This window comes from Nyctereutes procyonoides, unplaced genomic scaffold, assembly GCF_905146905.1.
Source record: "Nyctereutes procyonoides isolate TBG_1078 unplaced genomic scaffold, NYPRO_anot_genome, whole genome shotgun sequence".
NCBI lineage: Eukaryota > Metazoa > Chordata > Mammalia > Carnivora > Canidae > Nyctereutes > Nyctereutes procyonoides.
The window spans coordinates 16612613-16636595 of NW_026575142.1; the positions used below are offsets into that span (position 1 = coordinate 16612613).

The 23983-nt window shown below is 34.2% G+C and overlaps 1 protein-coding gene across 1 annotated transcript in view; it reads right to left on the reverse strand.

Annotated features, from left to right (window-relative positions):
* Positions 1-23983, reverse strand: part of UBR3 (ubiquitin protein ligase E3 component n-recognin 3) — a 234038-nt gene that overhangs the window by 110117 nt on the left and 99938 nt on the right. The window contains exons 20-24 of the mRNA XM_055308033.1: positions 18824-18965; positions 14708-14812; positions 13504-13677; positions 11030-11490; positions 3006-3094 (exon numbers count right to left, since the gene is read on the reverse strand). Coding sequence (XP_055164008.1) covers positions 3006-3094; positions 11030-11490; positions 13504-13677; positions 14708-14812; positions 18824-18965 — 971 coding nt within the window. The remainder of the gene's footprint in view (positions 1-3005; positions 3095-11029; positions 11491-13503; positions 13678-14707; positions 14813-18823; positions 18966-23983) is intronic.

Here is a 23983-nt window from a genome sequence, read left to right on the forward strand (position 1 = left end):
CTTAGTTGAATGCTGAAACTCCTGGATTGATATTTTAATCTTTTATATTTTTTATCTTGTATATGATATGTTCTTTTTACTTTGCATGCTTTAGATGTCCCCTCTTCAGTGTCCTGTTCTTACCTAAGAACTAGTAAGAGTCCCCCAAAACCAGCAGCTTACGCCAACATTTGTAATCTTACATAGTTATTGAGGGTCAGGGACCTAGCAGCATTTTAGCCAAAGGATTCTGATTCTGGATTTTTAATGAGACTGTTGTCAAGCTAACAATCTATCGGAAGCTTAAGTAGAGGTGGAAGTTTCACATCTAAGCTCACTAATATGATTGTTGACCAGAGGCCTCAGTCTCTTTCCAGATAGGCCTCTCCATAGGGCTGGTCACAACATGGCAGCTGGCTTCCTTCCAGAATGAGTAATTCAAGAGAGAGAAAAAACAATTAAGACAGAAGCTGAAATATCTTTTATAACCTAATTTCAGAAATGACATGGTATTACTTCTGCCATATTCCAGTGGTCATGCACATCAATTCTGGGGCAATGTGAGAGAAGACTACACAGGACATAAATACCAGAAGGCATGGATCATTTGAAGGTCATATTGGAGGATGACTAGTTATAAAAAAGAAATAAATAAAGAAAATGATTTTTTTTTCTCAGAGCTTCAGAGACATGAATCTTCAGACTGAAAAGGCCCATTAAGTTCTAAGAAAAATGAAAAAAGATCTGCCTACATACAAATCATAAAATTTCTGGTCTCTTGGGATGCCTGACTGGCTCAGTCAGTAGAGTATGTAACTCTTGATCTCAGGGCTGTGAGATCAAACTCCACATTAGGCATGAAGTCTACTTAAAATAAAATTAAAAACCATTAAAATCTTAAAAAAAAAATTCAGATGTCTAAGGATCAATTATAAAAGTGTTGGGGGTGGGGGAAGTTCAACTACAAAGGAAGAAGAATCAAACTACCAACAGATTTCTCATCAAATGAATACTAAAAAACAAGGAAGTATTGCTTTTACATTTGTGAGAGTGTATCAACCTAGAATTATACACTCATCCAAATGAAAAATCAAGCATGAGAGCAAACTAGAATCCTATCCATAGACATTATGAGGAATACACTGGAAGCTGAATGCCAATAAAACAAGACCCAAAAAAGAGAGATGCTATAAATGCAGGAAACCCCTGCAAGAGGAAACTCTGCAAGAGGAAAATCTAAAGGTAATGGCTATATAGCATGCCTCCAGAGCAACTGGACCATGGACCGACCAGGCTTGAACAGAATTAACACGTCGAGGATGGTATGAACAAGGAGGCAGAATAACAGAGATATCTTAAGCGTACATGAGTTAAATAAAAAAAAAAATACAGTTGAAAACTTCAGGAAAAACAAAAAACAGTATAACAAAGTGATGGCCCAAGTAGAAATGTTTAGTGGTATGGTTTTAGTAATTGAGAAACTCTAAGAAATGGGGCTATAAGCTTTACATTACAATATCCTTAATGTAATCTAGGAGTCAGGCCACTAGACAAAAAAAAAAGGAAATGAATCCTAGCACACCATTTAGCTCTGTAGTCAACAGCGTTCAAAGTCAATTATTTCTCAGGGCACCTGGTGGCTCAGTCGGTTGTGTCTGCCTTCGGTTCAGGTCACGATCCTGGGGTCCTGGGATGGAGCCCCAAGTCAGGCTCCCTGCTCAGTGTAGTCTGCTCCTCTTCCAGCTCCTGCTCACACATGTGTGCTCTCTCTCTCACATAAGTAAAATCTTTAAAAATTTTTTCAAAAAATAAATTTTTTAAGTCATTATTTCTCAACATTTAAAGTCAACCTTTGGATGGAACACTTGACTATGACTGCAAAAGAAAATGATACCAATCCTAACAATTTAAAAGTAAATAACTGATAAAAGGCAGAAGGTAGAGATGAGGAAAAGAAAAACAGGGGTGTTTACTAATTCACTTTATATGAAGAGGTAAGAAGAAACTGGCTATAGGGAGAACAATTAATATACACTATAATTATATTTGATATGTAAAGAAAAAAATATTAATTATGAATTTCTAAGAAGAAGGAAAAGAAGAGGGGAAAAAGGAAAAGTATCAATGAATTAAATCCTCATCTTTCATTTGAGAACATCAACTGATACTAAATCTGATTAACAGATTCTTTACACATCAAAGTTATGTCATGAACATAAACTCACCTGTTGATGTTCAGAAGGCATTTTACTATAATCTGGACTAACCCCCTTCCCACACCTAGATGTTCTGGATGTTGATTATGTGTGCTTATGTGCACAGAAGTGCATGAGAATGTATTTTGTACAGAAATACTATGTCATTTCTGAGATTAAGTTGTGAAAGAATGTATGCATGTTTCAATGCACATATGTGTATATGCATTACATACACAACTTTATTTCAGCATTTGTCTAAAAGTAAAAAAAAAAAAGAAAAGAAAAAAGAAAACAATCACTGGAATGCAAGAGGTAGTCAGGAAAAGTTTGTAAAATAAATTACTCATAACAATCTACTATCATACAGGAAAATGGCATCCCCTCTCACTGCACAAATGCTAACGCTAATCCTAATGGAAGTAAATGGAACCAGTTTTAAGAAATATTGAAGGGGTAGCAGAAAGAGGAGGCACTAAAAGTATTTGAAAGCTATTTTAAAAATCTCAGGATAATTTAACAGGAAAAAAATCAGAAGAAGTAAATCATATTGGTGAACCTCACAAATCTAAAGGACAATCTAATAGAGGAAAATAGCAGAGGATATATCATATTGCTACCATCCGAAAGAACTTTCTAATAATTACAACTATGCAATAACCAAATAAACTGCCTATAATAACAGTCTGATCCTCCTCCATCACTCTACTGTTTTAAATAAAGACGAGAAATCATCTGTCTGTAATGTTAAAAACTGGTAAAAATTGAACTAGATAATTCCTGTAGTAATGTGTCATTATAAGAGTTCTAAACTAGTAAATTTTAACTTACCAACATCCATTGCAGTTTCCATGAAGCTTTTCTGTCGTGAAGCAAACTCTGCAAGCAATTTCTGCTGCCTCTCTCTAGCCTTTTGTCGCCTAAACAGAAATAAAGTGGTAAGTATCAGATGTCTTTAGGATTTACTATATTTCAAGAGTGTATATACTGTATGAAAAGTCCCTGGCATACAGAAGAGGACAACCTGAGAGAATCTTCAAGCAGACTCCCACTCAGCAGCGGGATGTGGGGCTCAATCCCACAACCCATGAGATCATGAGCTGAGCCAAAATCAAGAGTCAGACACTTAACTTACTAAATCACCCAGGCACTCCTCCACTGTTTTAAAATGGTCTGAAGATCATTGGCTTAAAGAGGTAAGAAAAAGCCAATATTTACTTTAAAATGTGAAATAATTACAGTAGATAGAAGATTTGAATTTCCAACAACAAAATTTCCTAATTATATGTCAGTTGGTAGCAAGAGTAAGAAAAATCTTTTTTAGCAAGGAACTCACAATTTAACCCCAAGCACAAATAACAGCAAACTAGTTGCTAGAAGAAGCTAGGATGTGTGGATATAAACAGAATCTAAAAGATAAGAATAGTCAGATTTACTGTTACATTAAGAATAGGGTCTTTCCTAAAAGAGAACAAGCAGGAGCCAGTAAATTTCCTAGTTTCTACTAAAAAATATTCCAAGTTTGTTTCAAGTACAAAAATATGAGTCTCAAAAACAACATAAAGAATAAAATTGTATTTCAAACCTAAGCATAAACATTCTCTTCAGTTAACTCATCAATTATGAATTACTTATTATTTGCCTTTTATCTACTTCCCAAGTGTATTTTAATTTAAGGCTGGTTGTAAGACAAAACAAAATAAAAAAAACCAAACCACACGCACAAAACTCAATACAACAGGACTAAAACATAAGAATAAGAAAATAAAAGTAAACTAATAAAGAAAAAAGGCTTCCCTAGATTTGGGGATGCTAACGATACTAGTAAGCATAAAAATTTTACCCCCCATAAAGAAGGGTTAAAATAGTAATTTAAAACAAGAAGGGAGGAAGAAAAAATGTTAAAAATATAAGTTATATATTATTAGTTCAACAAAAGAAACAAACTTTTTACTTAAATAAAACTCAAAAAGGGATTTATCATAGCCTGTGATACAAAGGACATTAAAAAAATCATGGAAACCTGAAATTATTATCATACTGGACATTAACTGGAATTTAAATAAAAACTTTTTTTAATTAAAAAATAAAAAAAAATCTGAAGAACCATAATGGATAGAGCACATTATAGCAGTCTTTTAGTGACTATTTATTATATTGATATACTATAATAGTCAAAGATAGTATTAAACTGAAATTCTAAGAAGTTATTTCTATTGGAAACCTAAAAAAATTCCTTAATTAACCTGAAATGATTCAAGGATATAAAATACAGTATTAGAAGAATGCTAATAATAATTTTTAGATTATTCACATAACCGTTCCTATCCAATTAGTGGAGATAATCATTAACAGGTATAAAGTACTGTGGTCTACCTTACCATGAGAAATTACATATTTTTGCCAATAATGTTCAAAAAAATGTAATAATGCTTTTCTAATATTTACTTTAAACATAATTTAGGATCTGGTCTACTTAAGAAAACTTACTTTATTATTTTATAACTACAACTCTTATTTTTACATTGTTTTTGAGCCAGTGTTTTTATCCAGGTTGATCATTCACCTTATTCATCAAACTTAACTCTCAAAGGACAATGGCCATTTCAAAAAAAATTAAATCTACTTCTGACCGCTGTTCCTTTCCTGAAAGGCCTGGGGTCAGGGGTTGGTGGGGCAGAGGAGGGTGGAGTGGAGACAATGACCTAGCGCCTGGTGCCATGATCCAACAGTCTAATGTAAGAGAGCATTCTTGTGGAAAAGGTTAAAAAAATTGATTAGCATACAAGGGTACAGATTTAAAAAGTAGTATCTTCTGAGAATTATGGTTGCCAGGTTTCTCACTGTGGGAGCAGGGTAAGAAGTATGGAAAAAGATAAAGTAAGAATGATTCCTCCGGTGTTGGACTGGAATTGGAATTATCAGAGTGAACTCACAGTGAACTTAATACCACTCCGCTCCACCACCGCTCCCTCACCACACACAAAAACACACATCTTTTCCTAGTTCTGTCTACCAAGATCGACTGAAAAATAGTTATATCCCTCAAAATTTAAGGGATATAAAATAGTTATATCCCTTAAAATGAACACACGGATTGTGGTTTCTAGATAGAAAGTAACCAAAACTCCTTAGAGAATGCCTAGTTCCAAATTCAAGATGAAGCTGGGCTATCTTCTTGCCCCAGGAAAAAAAGAAAACTCAAAGAATTCTGGGGATACATCAAAAGAACACAGCTGGAAGGCAGTCACACAGGCCAAATCCAGAGTAATTTGAGCTTCAAAATGAATAGCAAGCATATGAGATTGCAACCCATAAAATGAAATAGGAATCCATAAATCCAAACTGACAGAAATAAATGAAAGTTGGTGAGAACAGATATTACAGCATCTCAAAGTACCTCTCCACAAATTACATATTAATTACAAAGGAGAAAAAAGGGATACTTGACAGTCAAGATGTCTGGCAGATACCCCTTAACCAAGTAATCAATATTAATCCCCAAATGAAACAAACTGATATCATGTGACACCTGATGGGGCTGTAATCAAAAGAAAATAGCATCACTTCCTTGATATTCCTGACAATTCTTAACCTGAATCTAAACATAAGAGGACGTAGACAAGCCCAAATGGAGGGACATTCTACAATGTTACTGCCTTGTGTTCTTCAAAAAAGTGACAAGGTTAAGAAAATGAAAGACTGAAGAAACTAATTCCAATTGAAGGAGACCAGAGACAAACAACCAAATTCAATGAGTGATTCTGTACTGGATTTCTTTTGCTAGAAGAAACATTACTGGGCAACTGTCAAAATTTGGGATCCAAGAATCTTATCATACTCAAATAAATGTTAATTATCTTATTTTGAAAGCTGGCTTGTGATTATATATATTTTTAAAAAGTCCTTTTATCTACAGAATACTAAAGTATTCCAAGGTAAAGCAACTTATTCTGAAATGGTCTAGGAAATTCTTTGTATTATCCTTGAAATATTTCAGTAACTTTGAGATTTCTTCAAAAGAAAAAGGTTTTAAGAATTAAATCCATCCTTTATCCAAGATCTATAAAAAACTTAACAAACTCAACACCCAAAAAAACAAATAATCCAGTCAAGAAATGGCAGAAGACATGAACAGATATTTTTCCAAAGAAGCCATACAAATGTCCAACAGACACATAAAAAGATGCTCAACATCAATTGGCATCAGGGAAATACAAAACCACAATGAGATACCACCTCACATTTGTCAGAATGGCTAAAATTAACATGTCAGGAAACAACAAATGTGTGGCAAGGATGTGGAGAAAGGGTAACCCTCTTCAACTGTTGGTAGGAAGGGAAGCTGGTACAGCCACTCTGAAAAATAGTATGGAGGTTCATCAAAAAGTTGAAAATAAAGCTACCCTACAACCCAGCAATTTCACTAGTATTTACCCCAAAGATACAAATGTAGTGATCTGAAGGGGCACCTGCACCCCAATGTTTATAGCAGCAATGTCCACAACAGCCAAACTATGGAAAGAGCCCAGGTATCCATCAACAGAGAAGAGAGGAATGGATAAAGAAGATGTGGTATATAACATAATGGAATATTACTCAGCTGTCACAAAGGATGAAATCTTCACATTTACCTCAATGTGGATGGAACTGGAGGGTATTACGCTGAACAAAATAAGCCAATCAGAGAAGGACAATTATCATATGGTTTCACTCACATGTGGAATATAAAAAATAGTGCAGAGGCTCATAAGGGAAGGGAGGGGAAACTGAAAAGGAAGAAAGAAGAGAGAGAGACAAACCATGAGAGACTAGTAACTATAGGAAACTGAAAGTTGTTGGAGGGAAAGAGGGGTGTGGGGTAACTGGGTGTTGGGCATTAAGGAGGGCATGTGATGTGACGAGGACCGCATTTTAATTTTTTTTTATTTACTTATGATAGTCACAGAGAGAGAGAGGCAGAGACACAGGCAGAGGGAGAAGCAGGCTCCATACACCGGGAGCCCGATGTGGGATTCGATCCCGGGTCTCCAGGATCGCGCCCCGGGCCAAAGACAGGCACCAAACCGCTGCGCCACCCAGGGATCCCGAGGACCGCATTTTAAATGCAACTGATGAACTGCTGAACTCCATATCTGAAACTAATGATGTAATATATGTTGGCTAATTGAATTTAAATTTTAAAAAAATTAAATCCATCTTCAAAGGACAAAAATTTGCCACCATAAAAGAAACGAAAACAAAAATGTGCCATAGATGCTGAAGCATTCTGTGGGCCTCCAAAAATGCTACAAGAAACAACAGCACTGACAAAATACATGTTTGATCCCCTACATCACTACTCTGTAGATTTAGTTTTATTAAGTTTCTTTAATTAAAACATTGAGTTATGCCACTCCATAAATCACCTTTACATGTGCATTTATTTTTATTTTTTAAAGATTTTATTTACTTATTCATGAGAGACAGAAAGAGAGAGAGGCAGAGACACAGGCAGAGGCAAAGCAGGGCTCCATGCAGGAAGCCCAATGTGGGACTTGATCCTGGATCTCCAGGATCAGCCCTGGGCCAAAGGCAGGCGCTAAACCGCTGAGCCACCCAGGGATCCCTACATGTGCATTTAGAGTATATTCATAAAAGAGCACTTCACATAAAAAATCCATATACCAAACATTAGGAAACTTCAAATGTAACTGCTTGGTACCAGGATTAAAATGTACGTCTAGGGCAGCCCGGGTGGCACAGCGGTTTAGTGCTGCCTGCAGCCCAGGGCGAGATCCTGGAGACCCGGGATCAAGTCCCACATCGGGCTCCCTGCATGGAGCCTGCTTCTCCCTCTGCCTGTGTTTCTCCCTCCCTCCCTCTCTCATTCTCTCTCATGAATAAAAATAAAAAATAAATAAAATAAATAAAATGCACGTCTACTCTCCCACAACCACATGAGCTTGAAAGACTGTAAGCTCCAGATGATTATGGCTGTCACCTTGATTTCAGCCTTGTGAGACTCTGAGTAGAGAACCCAGTCACACCCCACCTACACTTCAACATACAGAAAATATGAGTAAATAAATGAATGCTGTTTTTAAGCTGCTTAACAACCACAAAAAAATTCTATACCAACTTTCTATGATTTGCAGAAAAAGAATGTCAATTATTTTTCCCTTGTGAATTTTTTATTAATTTAGGTAATTATTTTCTAAAATTGGGCATAAACATGAATAAAAATGAAAAGACAAGGAAGTTATGGCCAGACTCAGTACAACTCAGGAATTTTCCATTATTATCCCAAAAGTGGAGACACTGACATTGCACATTGTTTGTTTTTAAGATTTTATTTTATTTATCCATGAGAAACACACAGTGAGAGGCAGAGACACAGGCAGAGGGAGAAGTAGGCTCCATGCAGGGAGCCTGATGTGGGACTCGATCCTGGGACTGGGATCACAACCTGAGCTGAAGGCAGACACTCAACCGCTGAGCCACCCAGGCGTCCCATGTCTCGTATTGTTAAACCATCTAAAGGTTTCCTATTTGTATCTTGTTTTCTATGGAGTTACTGTTATAAAAGTAATGCCAACTTTTTCCAGAGATGAGGTAATTGGGAATGGATCACCAATAAATGCTTATAAATTATTTGGCCTCTTTTATGAAACTTAATCCAAAATCCAAAATAAATTGAGAAAAGAAACTGTGAGAAGCATAATGAAATTCAAATAAATTCATCTTAATCCTTAGTTTTCTGCTACAGAATTAGCTTCAAGGCCTTGTCAATATCATTATCACCACTCAAAGGAAACAAAACCGAAAGGGGGGCGGGGGGGACCTTTAAATTTTTTCAGAGTATTATTTATTACAACAGCATTAGAGCCTCTATAAAAATAACATCTGAACTACTCCAGTATCACATTTAGTATGAGTAATAATTACAAAACAAACCAAAATAACCAAATAAAATAAACTTTGACTCACTAAAAGTTTATCTTCTTTAAAAAAAGACATTATTCCATAACCAAGAAAATATCACCAATTTAAGAGGTTAACAAAAATTAAAATTTTACCCAGTTTTCAGCCTTCTAATTTTATCAGTAGATCTATTAAATCTTAGGAAATTACTAATTCAAAATTAATGAACTGTCACATAAATGATATGTTAGTTATTTATAACAACTATTTATGAAGTACCGTAAGAAATAAAACTCTCCTACATTCTTTTTTTCCCTAAGATTTATTTATTTATTTGAGAAGAGAATGCAGAAGTTTGGGTAGAGGCAAAGGTGAGGGAGAAGCAGACTCTCTGAGGAGCAAGGAGTCACTGATGCAGGGCTCGATCCCAGGACCCTGGAATTATGATGTGAGCTGAAGGCAGACACTTAACCAATTGAGTCACCCAGGCACCCTTCTCCTACATTCCTAATATACTAAAGGCTTTTTTATATACTATAACAAATTTAATTACATCATAAATGAAGTACAACTATATATGTGATTTAAATTGCTCCTGGTACAGTTAGTTACCAAAAGTTGGCCTTCTAACTACTGAATCAAAGAGAACTGCCAACCTTATCTGAACTTGTGTAGCATAATCTCACTACATTTCTTCTTTTCTAAACCCTCTTGACTGCTTTCTACAGTGTTCTTCCTCTTCCACTCTAGCCATCACTTTTCAGTTACCTTTATAGGTGACTTCCTCAATCATTTCCTTTAATGTTTTTCTTATTCTATAAAAGTTCTATATTAAGTATTCTCAGTTCTTACTGTACACAGTCTTCCATATGTAAGCCTTTAACTACCTGTATACCCACATCTATAGCTCTAACTCAGAACTCTCCCCTAAGTCTCAAACCCATCTCCAGCCAAATGTCCTCTTTAAACTCAGTAATGTACAAAACTTGGCATATCAACTTTATTGCTAAGCCTAAGCCTCTCTTATCTTGGTCCTCCAGTATCCTCTCCCCATCCTCCCCTATCTTGGTAAACAGAAACGAAGATTTTTTTTTTTAATTCACAAATATGATTTAACAGTGGTATCTGGATGATTACGTCAGTAGAGCATGCAACTCTTGATCTCAAGGTGATGAGTTTGAGTCCCACATTGAGGGTTAAGAGTTCACTTAAATAAATTTTTTTTAGTTTAAAATTTTTAAAAGCACTTTATGATTTAACAACAAAATAAAAGAAACTTAAAGTTCTAAAAACTAGAGACAGATTAAATATTTTATTTATTTATTCATGAGAAACAGAGGGGGAGAGAGAGAGAGAGAGAGAGAGAGACAGGCAGAGGGAGAAGGAGGCTCCATGCAGGGAGCCCGATGTGGGACTCGATCCCAGGTCTCCAGGATCATGCCCTGGACCAAAGGCAGCACTTAACCACTGAGCCACCCAGGATGCCCCATAAGTATGTCTTTAAAATATTACTTGTTTAATAAATAGTAATCACACATTAAAACCTATGACTGGAAAAGATCAAAAAAACTAAATCAAATTTTTACTCTGAGAAATATTTTTTAATTTTCTATTCTCATTTAAAGTTGAACTGACAATAGTTTTTGAAAATAGCAGAATTAGATAACCTACAGTAGTAACAAAAGTAGTAATTTTGTAAAGGGGCCTGCCTACAAGTTTAGGGTAGTAATTTAATGTTGGGGTCACTAACTCTTGTCTTCTCACCCCCAACTAACTCCAGCATAATACATGCCCAAGCACTGACTATATTTGGCTCCTTTTATCTTACAAACCAATCAGCTACGATTATAGCTGTTAAACACTCTGGTGATTAGCCGCAGATGGCCAAAAAGGGGATATATCAAATCTTCAACTGTACCATACATGTTTAAAACATGAAAAATAAAAATTACCTTTCTTCTTTGTCCAGTGTTTTCTTCTCTGCTGCAGTGATTTTTTTTGGTGGTACAGGAGGGGTCACTTTTCTACATATCTCTTCAATGATGCGTTTGTTCATTCTGCTTTGCAGTGCGGCTTTTAATAAAATTCTTTCTACTGCAGTTATACCATCTCCATGATTATATTTAGGAATTTCTGGTTGGATTAAAATTTCTATGTCATCAAGCCAAGGAGGATAGTAGGAGTTCTGTTTTCCTGAGAGTTTATGATGAAGTTTAATTAGCAAAGACAATATGCTTTCTTTAATTTCCAAAATGGCCGTAGTTAATTGTGGAGCTGAACCAGGAGCAGACCATTTACTTGAAGTTTTGGGACGAACCACCTGATTAGCTTCACTGCTACTGCGATTGATGATCTCTTGAAACTTCTTTCTACGCTCTGCTACTAAGCTGAAAACTTGAGCTGTACCAGAATTCTACCATTAAAAAAGAGAAAGAAAAATCAAGAGAAGTTATTCAGAATTAAGTGTAAAAACATATTAATACTACATTTTCCAAAGGGAATGTTCATCCGAAGATTTATTCAATAGATTTGCCCTTTAAGTAAATCTGTCCCTTCACTTCTCTTAAATACATTTAGTCTCGGGGATCCCTGGGTGGCGCAGTGGTTTGGCGCCTGCCTTTGGCCCAGGGCGCGATCCTGGAGACCCGGGATCGAGTCCCACGTCCGGCTCCCGGTGCATGGAGCCTGATTCTCCCTCTGCCTGTGACTCTGCGCCTCTCTCTCTCTCTCTCTCTCTGTGACTATTATAAATAAATAAAAATTAAAATATAAAAAAAAAATACATTTAGTCTCAATCTGGAAAAAACTCTGGGGAGAAAGGTGGTTATCCATGATAACACCTCTTTTCTCACCCACCTAGGTCTATCTACCAGAGAAAGTAAACAAAGCTTGAATAGTATTAATACCAATATTAAAGAGGAATCATACACTAAGTTCCTCACCAGTTTACAGGAAAAAAAGATGTTTCACTCAATATTCATCAAGAATACTATACTCTTCTAATAAAACATCATGTGCCAACTATACTTCTATTAAAAAAAGAATACTCTCTACTTTTACAAGACTGCTACATTTTCTAGTAAATTATAATTTTTTTCCTAAATTAACGAATCTGAACTGCTAATTTCATTTTTAAAGAAATTCAAAGTTTGAAAATTACTTCTAACAAATGCTTAGTTTGCTTTAGTTTCACTAAAATGAAATATAAAGATAAAAAATCAAACTGATCTTTTTCATGTTTGAATATCACTATAATTTATTTGAACAGATTTTTAAAATATTTCCCTCAATAATTTATCTTCTAAATAGCCTTTTGTCAAAGTCAAGTTGCATCAGAGCTCTTAGAAATCATCTTTTAATTAAGATTCGAGTCAGTTTAATGGATTTAATTTTTTTAAGCAAGCATAGAATGGGTGCTCCAATATCAGTTGAGCTTTTATGAGGTAAATTATAGTATATGCTGCTTTTTAACATCCAAACTGATTTTCAAAGTATTCTGTACCACCAGTAGAGGCAAAAGCTGCCTCTTATTAAAATTCCAATTTGATCAAAATTCTTTATGGTGTTCACAGCAAAAATATGTTGTTAAAGGCAAAGAAAGATCCTATAAATGGACTCTACTAAGAGAAAGGTCTGATTCAGTGCTCTCTACTCACAAAAATAGATTGTAGGGATTAGACATGTTTAAGTTTAGTTACTTGGCATGTCATTTCAAGATTTTTCATTTCTGCCTTTTAAAAATTAGTTAATTAAGCTACATGCAATGAAAAGGCTGGTTTTCAAACTAAATCCAAATATAAATATATTGAGATTTTGTGGGCTTATTTTATCAAAGTTAATTGCCATAGGAAGCAAAAAAAAAAAAAATCTATAAATGAACATGCTACCAGCAATTAAATTTATTTTGATTTAGGAAACATTCACTTTTAAGATGTTAGTAACAATGCTAAATGCAAACAGACCCAAATGTGTTGCTTATAATTCATCCAAAATCCTAAGAAAAACCCACTATTAAATACTAAGTATTACTTCAATATGAATTTTCTTTAAAAAATTAAGCCTAAATCACTAGATTAAACACACACATTAAGCTTTTTAAAAAATTTAACCATATTAAACACACACATATACACACAAATACTTCAAAGTGTTTTCCGATTTCCAGTTAAAGCCATATTGCTAGTTAATGCAAATATCAAATACATCTACCTCTCTTTGAAGAACTTTTGGCCTTCGTGAACTCTGGCAGATTAAAGGAAAAAGATGTGTGAGGCAAAAGTTGCTTAGATGTACCAGAGGAAACAAAAGACAATTTAAAGTTACGTACAACCACATTTTGCTTTTTAGTATCACAGGATGATCTAAACAATATATTCCAACATGACATGGAGACTTTCCTTTTCATCTTTCTCTCTTCTACACTTACTTGTAAAGAACTCAAGCTGTCAGAGCTGGTACTTGCAGGTGAGTCTCTCTTTACTTCGGGAGCAGTCTCTGGAACTCTCACCCTAACATAGTTTATAAAGTGTCGCATGTTTGACACTAAGTTACTGCCAGGAAACCAACTGTCATGACAACGTTCTGGTCCACATACTGATACCTAAAACATGAAAATAATGAATATGAAACCTTGCCAAGTCAGGTCTAATGTACAAAGGAGTTGTAGCTAACCTAAATAATCACCCACCATTTGTCTTATTTCTGAATCCTTTATAGTCTCATCTTCAAATTATAAAGTGCTAATAAACCCAAATTCAAACATAGAATATAAGAATAAATTTCTCAATACTAATATGGGTAAGTTCAACGGAAGTCAACTAAATTTATCCTGAAAAAAAAAATACATTTTTCAATCTAGAAATACTTAACAGTACAGAATATTTTTCAGCATCTATTCATAATAACTCATAATACATAATACAATTAATTATAACTTGACTATATTATGAGTCATTATATTTGTAGGAAGTCTGAAAAAATCAACCAAAAGTCTGACCTAGTCAGAAATATTAATGATCTTTTAATATCTATGAAAGAATATATGTTGATTCAACCTAGACAACATATTGCCTAGTCTTTTTACTTTGTTTTTTGCTGTTACTGTGCTGTGCTGTATTTTGTCTTTTTGGAGAAAGGGGAACTTGTATAATCAATCTGTAGTAACAACTGCTTTTATGGAAAAGATACTTCTAAAGTCCTATAACATATTAACAACTTGTATTTTCAAGTACTTTAAAAATTCTCCCATATTACAATATTACTTCATTAACTTAAAACCTTTCCAGAGAGAATCTGATACTCAAAAATAATCCCTGATAAAATTACTAGGATTTCCAGACATAATAAGTCCTAACACAATTATTTATCAGTAATCAATGTTTTTAGCATAACACCAACTGCATTAGCCATTTTTCTTAGATCTGTACATTATGAATTACAAATCACAAATTCAATATCATAAGAGTGAAACCTCTAAAACATACATATTTAAAGATCAAAAAAGGCCTTTTCCAGTAGTTAAGAATATCTTACGCATATAATGAATCCATAAATACGTTTACAGATGACACACTACCTTTGTTAAGGCACTTTGTAACTTTAATATTTAAAAATATAAGAAACTTACTTACCTCTTCATCTGATTCCTCTTCAGTCGAATTTTCAAGTCCTAATTCGATCAGATATAAAACCATGCAGAGTACGTGTTCTGACAGATTTTGATGATCCATCAAAATCTTTAAAGAGGGAGAAAAATGCCTCATAATTACTTTTTTCAATAAATATATTTAAGTATCCAAAGACATGTTGTTATAGAAGAAAATAACATAACCATATGTGTGTGTGTGTGTGTGTGTATATACATATATATATATATATATATATATATATATACACACAGCATGATCAAAAAATAAGTAAAGCTACATCTTGGTGAAAGGACAAACTATAATCAAACGAAAACGTTCCCTCCCAAGATCACACAGAATTAGAAGCAATATCTAGAAATACTGGGTTCAAGGATTTCTAAAGGTACCATGTTAAGTAGTCCACTAAATTCATTATTGTATGCTAGTATCTAATAAAATAATTTAACAAGAATATTTTGCATTCTCATTTGCTAATATTCTTTTCCTGACAAAAATACCAGATAAATAAGTGTACTAAATAGGATAATTCATGCAAATGTGTTTAGCATAGCACCTGGCATGTAACTGCAAGCCCAATAAATATTTATAGAATATTAATGTTCTTAAAATGTCTCTAAAATTAAAGTTCTTGGCCTGAGTATTTTGTGCAGTTGAGTAAATGTATGTGTTAGTATATGTTTTATATGGGTGAGAAAGCAAAAAGGGATGCAACTAAAAAAGAGGCTTCTCTGAGGAAACCGAGAAATCTGACCTTATGTAGATTACACATTGCAAGTTTTATACATCTTATGCAGGATTTCAGAACTAGCCTATAACAATCATTCATTCAATATGATACAACAAAAACTGGAAGACACCTAAAACACCATAAGAAAAAAATCGCCTGGCAACCATCATGTTCTCCTCATTATAAGGAAGCCAACTGACCAAATGATGGAAGGGGTAAAAGGATGAGGTTCTGGCCTTGCCAGCTGCAGGTGAGACTGTCAAGAGTACAAAAGAGGACACTGTAAGATGGGCCTCATAGAAACTGATCAAATGGCTGGGTGGGCTTAAAAAAGGACTTAGTCACCTAAGAGCTAATTTATTCTGACTAGAGAATAAACACTTTCAGTTAGCTGCCTTTCTAATGTTTATTTTGACTACTAAGAAGGCTTTTCTTTTTCTGTTCATCTTTTGTGTGAGGAAAGTAAACCTCCAAAAACCTTTTAAAAATCTATTTTATATAAATAAATTCTGTATGTACCTAGATTTTTGACCTTGAACAACAGATTCTGGCCTCAGTTTTCTCATCTTTAACTGGAATAATAGGGGCACCTGGGTGGCTCAGTGGTTGAGCATCTGCCTTTGGCCCAGGGTATGATCCCAGGATCCTGGAACTGAGTTCCAGGCTCCCCCACAGGGAGACTGCTTCTTCCTCTGCCTCTATGTCTCTGCCTCTCTCTGTGGCTCTCATGAATAAATAAAATCTTTTTTAAAAAATGGAATAATAGACCAGAATTATTGTGAGGATTACACAAGTTAACATCTGTAATTTATGTAGTACAGTATTTATCAATTGGTGTTCGACAAACAGTAGTAGGCAGATGGTAGGAGGAATGCAGCAGGAGGCTGCAGCAGGTGACTGAAGGCTGGGAGGCCATAGAGGTTCACCCTTTCTAATCCACTAGTTTACAGAAAGGAAACTAAGGCTTGGCCACACACCCCGCTAGTATAAGCAATTCTAGAACAGATTTCAGACTCCCAACTATGCCTCCTCTTGATAAATAAAACATTACTAACTAAACTCAAATTTTGGCTTGAAATTCTGTGGCAGTACATCTTACAGTTTCAAATGAATAACTTAAAAGCTAAGGAAAAAATTGACTAAGAATGATTTTCTAAGTTTTATTAACATGTTCTATATTAATGTTTTTTAACATTAAACATGGGAGATGAGATGCTGTCCTGACACTAATGTTTAGAAAGTTGACTTGCCAATGCAATGTCAATTAGAGAAGTTTTTTCTATCACTAGAGTTAAGAATTTATAAAGTTGAGATTTTAAAAAATTGTTCATAATAATCTTATAACAACTAAAACACTGCTTTTCTATTTTGATAATACACTATTTTTACACTAAGCAAATGAAATGACTGAAAAATATAACTGAAAAGAATACAAATTATTTGCAGTAAGGCTTCTTTAATTTTTTATATCATGAATTATTGACCTATTACTTATTACTGTTACCACAGTACTCAGCTTCACCATCTGAACTAGTTTTTTAACCTTTAAAACTCAGTAATTAGGGATCCCTGGGTGGCGCAGCGGTTTGGCGCCTGCCTTTGGCCCAGGGCGCGATCCTGGAGACCCGGGATCGAATCCCGCGTCAGGCTCCCGGTGCATGGAGCCTGCTTCTCCCTCTGCCTGTGTCTCTGCCTCTCTCTCTCTGTGTGTGACTATCATAAATAAATAAAAATAAAAAAAAAAAACTCAGTAATTATGTCTGGAAAGTAAGAAGAAAGCTTTCACTCATGAAGATTTTTGCTAGAATTAAACAAAGTATGTAAGTAGAATTTAAAACAAAAATCTTGTATATGTAAGCATCCAAAAAATGTATGTATATATGGCAGCCCTAGTGGCGCAGCGGTTTAGCGCCGCCTGCAGCCTGGGGTGTGATCCTGGAAACCCGGGATCGAGTCCCACATTGGGCTCCCTTCATGGAGCCTGCTTCTCCCACTGCCTGTGTCTCTGCCTCTCTCTCTCTTGCTCTGTGTCTCTCATGAATAAATAAAAAAAATAAAATCTTTAAAAAATTAAAAAAAATTAAAAAATGTCTGTAAATACAAATATCTAACAAAAAAATTCTACCTTTTTTTTAAATTCTACCTTTTTTGATGAAGAATATTTTAATTCATTTTACTGAATAATCATCTCAGAAATTAATGAAAATAATTCAATTTGAGGCAGATGTCTAAAATCTTAACAGGAATAACTTTTATAAGTAAGATGAAAAAGTGGTCATGGGGTAAAGCTGAAAGAATGAGGGGTCGAGAAAACTAAAAGTATTTCATTACAAAGCAAACATTAAAGAAAATAACCAAATGTCTACCTAACTAAATGCAATGTATCTTTAAGTAATCAAAAAAATGTGTATATAGTTATTAGAAATTTGCATAATAAATATGCTCTTTAAAATTTTCTTTTAATTTTTCAAATTCTAATTAGGAATAAGAAGCAATAGTTTTTCTTTTCTAACTGTGTATTAGAAATCTGCATAATAAATAAGCTCTTTAAAAATTTCTTTTAATTTTTCTAATTGTAATTAGGAATAAGAAACAGTTTTTCTTTTCTCTGTAACATTTATCATGTCTATACTTACTTTATTGATGTCTATAGTTATTTTATCTATATGATACGACTATATAGTTTGTCTTTAATCTCTTACCCAAGTTAGATAATAAATATGCCTGTTATATATTTACATATACTCTACAATATTATGTATGTAATTTCTGAGTACACAGCTAATGTTAGTCAAATAAATAAATAAATCAGCTCTACAATAAGAAAACCCAAGAATAAAACAAATTCTAGGTAGCAAAAAAATAAAAGCATCTATCTTTTCAGAAAGTTTCTGAGGTATTTACTAAAGCAAATTCTTAAGACTGCCACATAGAAAACCATTCAAATCCCTCCATGTCACATTTCTGATCAGAGAGAAAAAACGAAGAAAATAATCTGAAACACAAGGTCACTGGCCCTCATGGCTTAGTTTTGTCTTTTTAATGGATTCTGGTGGCTGTTTGGTCCCTATTGTTCCTTTCATTTCTCCTAGTTTTACAGTATTTCACTTTTTGTTCTATAAGAACCATAAATAGATATTTATATCTGAAACTGGATAAGATGAATAGTTTCCCACAAAGAATGGTGTAGCTACTCCATTTTCAACTTAGAATATATAAATACAAAAAAAAAAGAATATATAAATACAAAAAAAAGAATAAATACTTTGCTTTATAAGTAGTACTTTTACATAAATATTGTTAACATTTTTATTTGAAAAATATGGAAATAAATTCTAATCTGAGTCTTTCTATTCAAATTACTACTGTACCTTGTAAAGCAGAGTGAATAGCACAATGTGTAAAGTTTTACAGTGCAAAAGTCTCATAAGACCTTTATAGCTGGGATGGAGTGGCGTCCTTTTCTTATAGGGAGGCCAGGGATTTCCAGGGAATTTTCCACTCTGTTTTAAACTGTAAAAATAAAGCAAAACTAAAATTAGATGATAGACTCAAGATTAAACTGTGGTTTAAGTAGTGATTTATAGGGGTGCCTGTTTGGCTCAGTTGGTTAAGCATCTGCCTTCAGCTCAGGTCATGATCCTAGAGTCCAGGGATTGAGCCCCACGCTGGGCTCCCTGCTTGGAAGGGAGTCTGCTTCTCCCTCTCCACCCTGCATTTTCTTTCTTGCTCATTCTCTCAAATAAATAAATAAACAAATAAATAAAATCTTTTAAAAATAACAGTAGCGATTTGTACATAATTTTGTCATATTTTTCTACGCAGTACCATTTTTAATCAAATTGCTCAAAAATGCCAAACACATATCTATTCTTTCACAATAAACATTATTATTTCTTTTTGTATTAGATAAAAACAAGTAGGGAAACCTAAGCTGAAAACTAGAAAAAAACTATATGAATAGGAAATGTTAATAAAAGGAAAGAAACAAAGAATACAACGTAAACTACTAAACAAAGAAATTTCCAGTTGCGATAATTGAAAAAAAATAGATAACCTAAAATTCTCCCACCTACCAATGGCTTAGAGAGCTGGACAAAACATAAAATGTAATCCTCTGAATGCATATTTGAACTCACAAAACAGAAAGTGAAGTTCCCCAGTTACCAGAAAAAGAACAAGAAATTAACAACAAGCACTAACATGGATTTACCAATGATTTTAAAGTCCTTGAAGAAGTAGATCTCAAAGTAAGAGGCTCACACAAGGCTTAGAGATGGAATGAGATCTCACATAAAACTGGCACCTTTGAAGAGCTTCACCCTCAATGAAAGGATAATTCACAAGGAAAAATAAGAAAGCTTATCTGTCTCTTCTGTGGTGCAAGAACAACAGGCTCCCCAGGAAGATAACGGTAATGAACTTATGTACAAGTAACAGCAGACTCAAAACACAAAAGGTAAAATTTGAGAGAATTACACAGAGAAACTGACAAATTCACAATCATAACAGAAGATATTAACACATTTTTAACAGAAAGCCCAAGAAAAAAAATTGCTAAATACTTCGATGATTTCTTAAAGATTTGTTTATTTTAGAGAAACACAGAATGTGTATGAGGGGGTGGACAGAGGGAAAGAGAATCTCAAGCAGACTCCCCATTGAGCATGGGGCCCAACAAAGGGCTCAATTCCACAATCCTGAGACCATGACCAGAGCCAAAATCAAGAGTCAGACACTTCACTGAGTGAACTACACAGGAGCCCCTGGATTTTGAAGATTTTTAACAACATAATTAATAAGCTTGAACCAAAAGACAAATAAAGAACATCCCATAATTAGAAAATACATATAATTTTAAATGCACTTAGAATATTTATGAAGATTTTGAAAATACTAAGATTGAAAGTAAATTTCAAAAAATACCCCAAAAATGGATATATGGGCCTTGACCACTTGTCACAAAGTAAATAAAACTAGAAATCCACTAAATGATAATGCAAAACTTCAGACATGTAGACATTTTATAACATGATGTTCTTAGAAATTCACACAGAATTATAATCATAATAGAATTTTTTTTCATAATAGAATTTTAAATTTAGAACCTAAACTATATAGAAAAACTTGTGGAATACAACTAAAACAGTACTTAGGAAAACCCCAGTATTAAATGCATGTGTTTTTGTAAAAAGTCAAAAACTAAGTGTCGGGATCCCTGGTGGCTCAGCGGTTTAGCACCTGCCTTTGGCCCAGGGCGTGATCCTGGAGACTCGGGATCGAGTCCCACGTCGGGCTCCCTGCATGGAGCCTGCTTCTCCCTCTGCCTGTGTCTCTGCCTCTCTTTGTGTCTCTATCACGAATAAATAAAATCTTAAAAAAAAAAAAAAAACTAAGTGTCTAAGGGAGAAAATCCAAATTAAATTGAAAGAAGATAATAAAGAAAAAAAAAGGTACAAAATAGAAAACAAGGGAGAAAAGAAACAACAAAATCAAGATTTATTCTTAAAAAATAGTAAAACTGGCTGTCCTCTGAGAAAACTAATCAAGAATAAGAAACAGCAAACAAATAATAGGAATAAAAAGGCAAAGATAATTTTTTATTATATACTTGAGACAAAGTAAAATCTTTCCTAGAAAAATAAAACTTGACTGTCCTTCTCAAAAAGAAATAAAAATCCCAAGTAAGGCTATAAGCTTTAAAAAAAGTGAGTTAGTTTTAAATTACACTCCTAAAAAATAAAATAAAATAAAATAAAATAAATAAATAACACTCCTCTCACATGGATGGATGGATGGATGGATGGATGGATGAATGAATGAATGATGAATGAATGAATAAATAAATAAATAAATAAATAAATAAATAAATAAAATTACATGAGGCCCAGGTAGTTAAATAGGAAAGTTTTATCAAATCTTCAAGAAATATCCACATAAATAAGAATGAAGTTGGACCACCACCTTACATCATCTGTAAAAATTACCTGAAAATGTATCAAAAACTGAAATATAAGAGCTAAAACTATAAAACTCTTAGAAGAAAACATAGGCTTAAGTCTTTGTAACTCTGGATTAAGCAATAGATACGATACCAGAAGCACAAGCAACAAAAGAAAAAACTAGATAAATTGAACTTCATTAAAGTTAACTTTTGTGCATCAAGAGATACTCAAAAAGTGAAAAGACAACCCACATATGACAGAATAGCAAAAATATTTATGAATCATATTCCTGATGTTAGTATTCATAATATAAAGCTCTTTAAATTCAATAACAAAAAGTTAATCCAATTAAAAATGGGCAAAGAGGGCAGCCCTGGTGGCGCAGCAGTTTAGCGCCGCATGCAGCCCAGGGCGTGATCCTGGCAACCCCGATCGAGTCCCACATCAGGTTCTCCGTATGGTGCCTGCTTCTCCCTCTGTCTGTGTCTCTGCCTCTCTCTCTCTCTCTCTCTCTCTGTCTCTATGAATAAATAAATAAAATTTTTTTCTAAAATGGGCAAAAAATCTTGGTATTTCTCCAAAGATGATGCACAAACGGCTAATAAACACATGAAAATATGCTCAACATCATTAGCCATCAGGGAAATGCAAATCAAAACTACAATGAGATACCAGTTCATACCCACAAGGATGGCTGTAATCAAAAAGACAGATTATAAGTGTTAGTAAGGAGAAGAAGAAACCGGAACCCTCATACACTGCTTACAGGAATGTATAAAGCTGAAGCTGCCTTGGTAAACAATCTGGTAGTTCCTTTAACAATTAAACATAGAGTTACCATATGACCTAGCATTTCCACTCACAGGCATATACTCGGGAGAAATGAAATATAATCATACAAAAATTTATACACAGATGGTCATAGTAACATTATTCAAAATAACCCCAAAGGGAAAAGAACCCAAGTATCCATTAACTGATGAATGGATAAATAAAAGTGGGATATCTTCACTATAGTAGGAGTACTGTTTGACAATAAAAAAAAATGGTTCTGATACATGCTAGAATGTAGATGAACCTTGAAAGCATTATGCTAAGTAAAAGAAGCTAGTCACAAAAGAACGCATTTGATTCTATGTATATGAAATGTCCAAAATAGGTAAATCCATAAAAACGGAAAGCAGATTAATAGTTGTCTACGACTGGAGGGCTGGGGAAAATGCATAATTAATTGAAAATGAATATGGGGTTTCTTTATTTAGAGTAAGGATGGCTGAGCCCGGGTGGCTCAGTGGTTTGGCGCCACCTTCAGCCCAGGGCCTGACCCTGGAGACCCAGGCTCGAGTCCCGCGTCACGCTCCCTGCATGGAGCCTGCTTCTTCCTCTGCCTGTATTTCTGTCTCTCTCTGTCTCTGTCTCTGTCTCTCTCTCTGTGCATGTCTCTCATGAATAAATAAAATCTTTTAAAAAAGAAATTATTATAGTGATAGCACAACTCTGTGAATATACTAAAAACTACCTACTAAATTGTCCACTTTAAATGGGTGAATTGTATTGTAGGTGAATTATATCTAAATAAAGCTGCTTAAAAAATTTTCAAAAACAAATAATCTTAATCTCCTGAGATACATTTTAGAAAATAGCAAAAAGGTAAAAGATACATAAATAATTCCATGATGCTAATATACATTGTTACCAATATAAAGACAACATGATACAAAAAATTTCTAAGACTATATTCCTCTGAGTATAATGGGGAAAATTTGTTTAATGAGTAAATCATAACAAGCAATATTTTTTAAAAGTACATTATCACAAGATTGGGTTTCCCCAATAATGCAAAGATATCTGGATTGCAAACCATCATCTACACTGATGCAAGAAAAGCATTTGATAAAATTAAAAACTCAATCATAATAAAAATTCCTAGTAGGGCTGCACTAAAAAAAATCTTCCTCAATCTGATACAAAACCACTAAAGTAAACATTATATATATTGGTGACACATTTGAAAGGTGTTAGAAACGAGACAAGAATGCTTTTCAGGTCTATCACTCATTTAACCCATCCCCTCTGGTAACTGGTGGAAGGACATGGGTTAAATGAGCCATAGGGACTAAGGAGTACATTTGTTGTGATGAGGACCTGGTGATGTATGGAATTGCTGAATCACTGTATGGTACACCTGAAACTAATATAACATTGTATGTTAACTGGAATTAAAATAAAAACTTAAAAAGATGGCATTTCAGGGAGTCTGGGTGGCTCAGTTGGTTAGGCATCTGGCTTCAGCTTGGGTTGTGATCCCAGGGTCCTGGGACCGAGCCTGGCTTCTCCCTCTCTCTCTGCCTGCCACTCCCCTTACTTTTGCTGTCAAATGAATAAACAAAAATATTTTTTTTAAAGATGGCATTTCTACTGAATTAATCTAGATGCTGTTAATTAATTTCAATCAGCACAATTTCAATCAAAATCCAACATGTTTCATCATTAAGTTTGACATGGTCATCATAAAATTCTAGCCAAAGAGCCAAGAATAAATATTATAAATAGAAGAAAGAAGAGAGAGAAGAAGAAGGGAGAAAA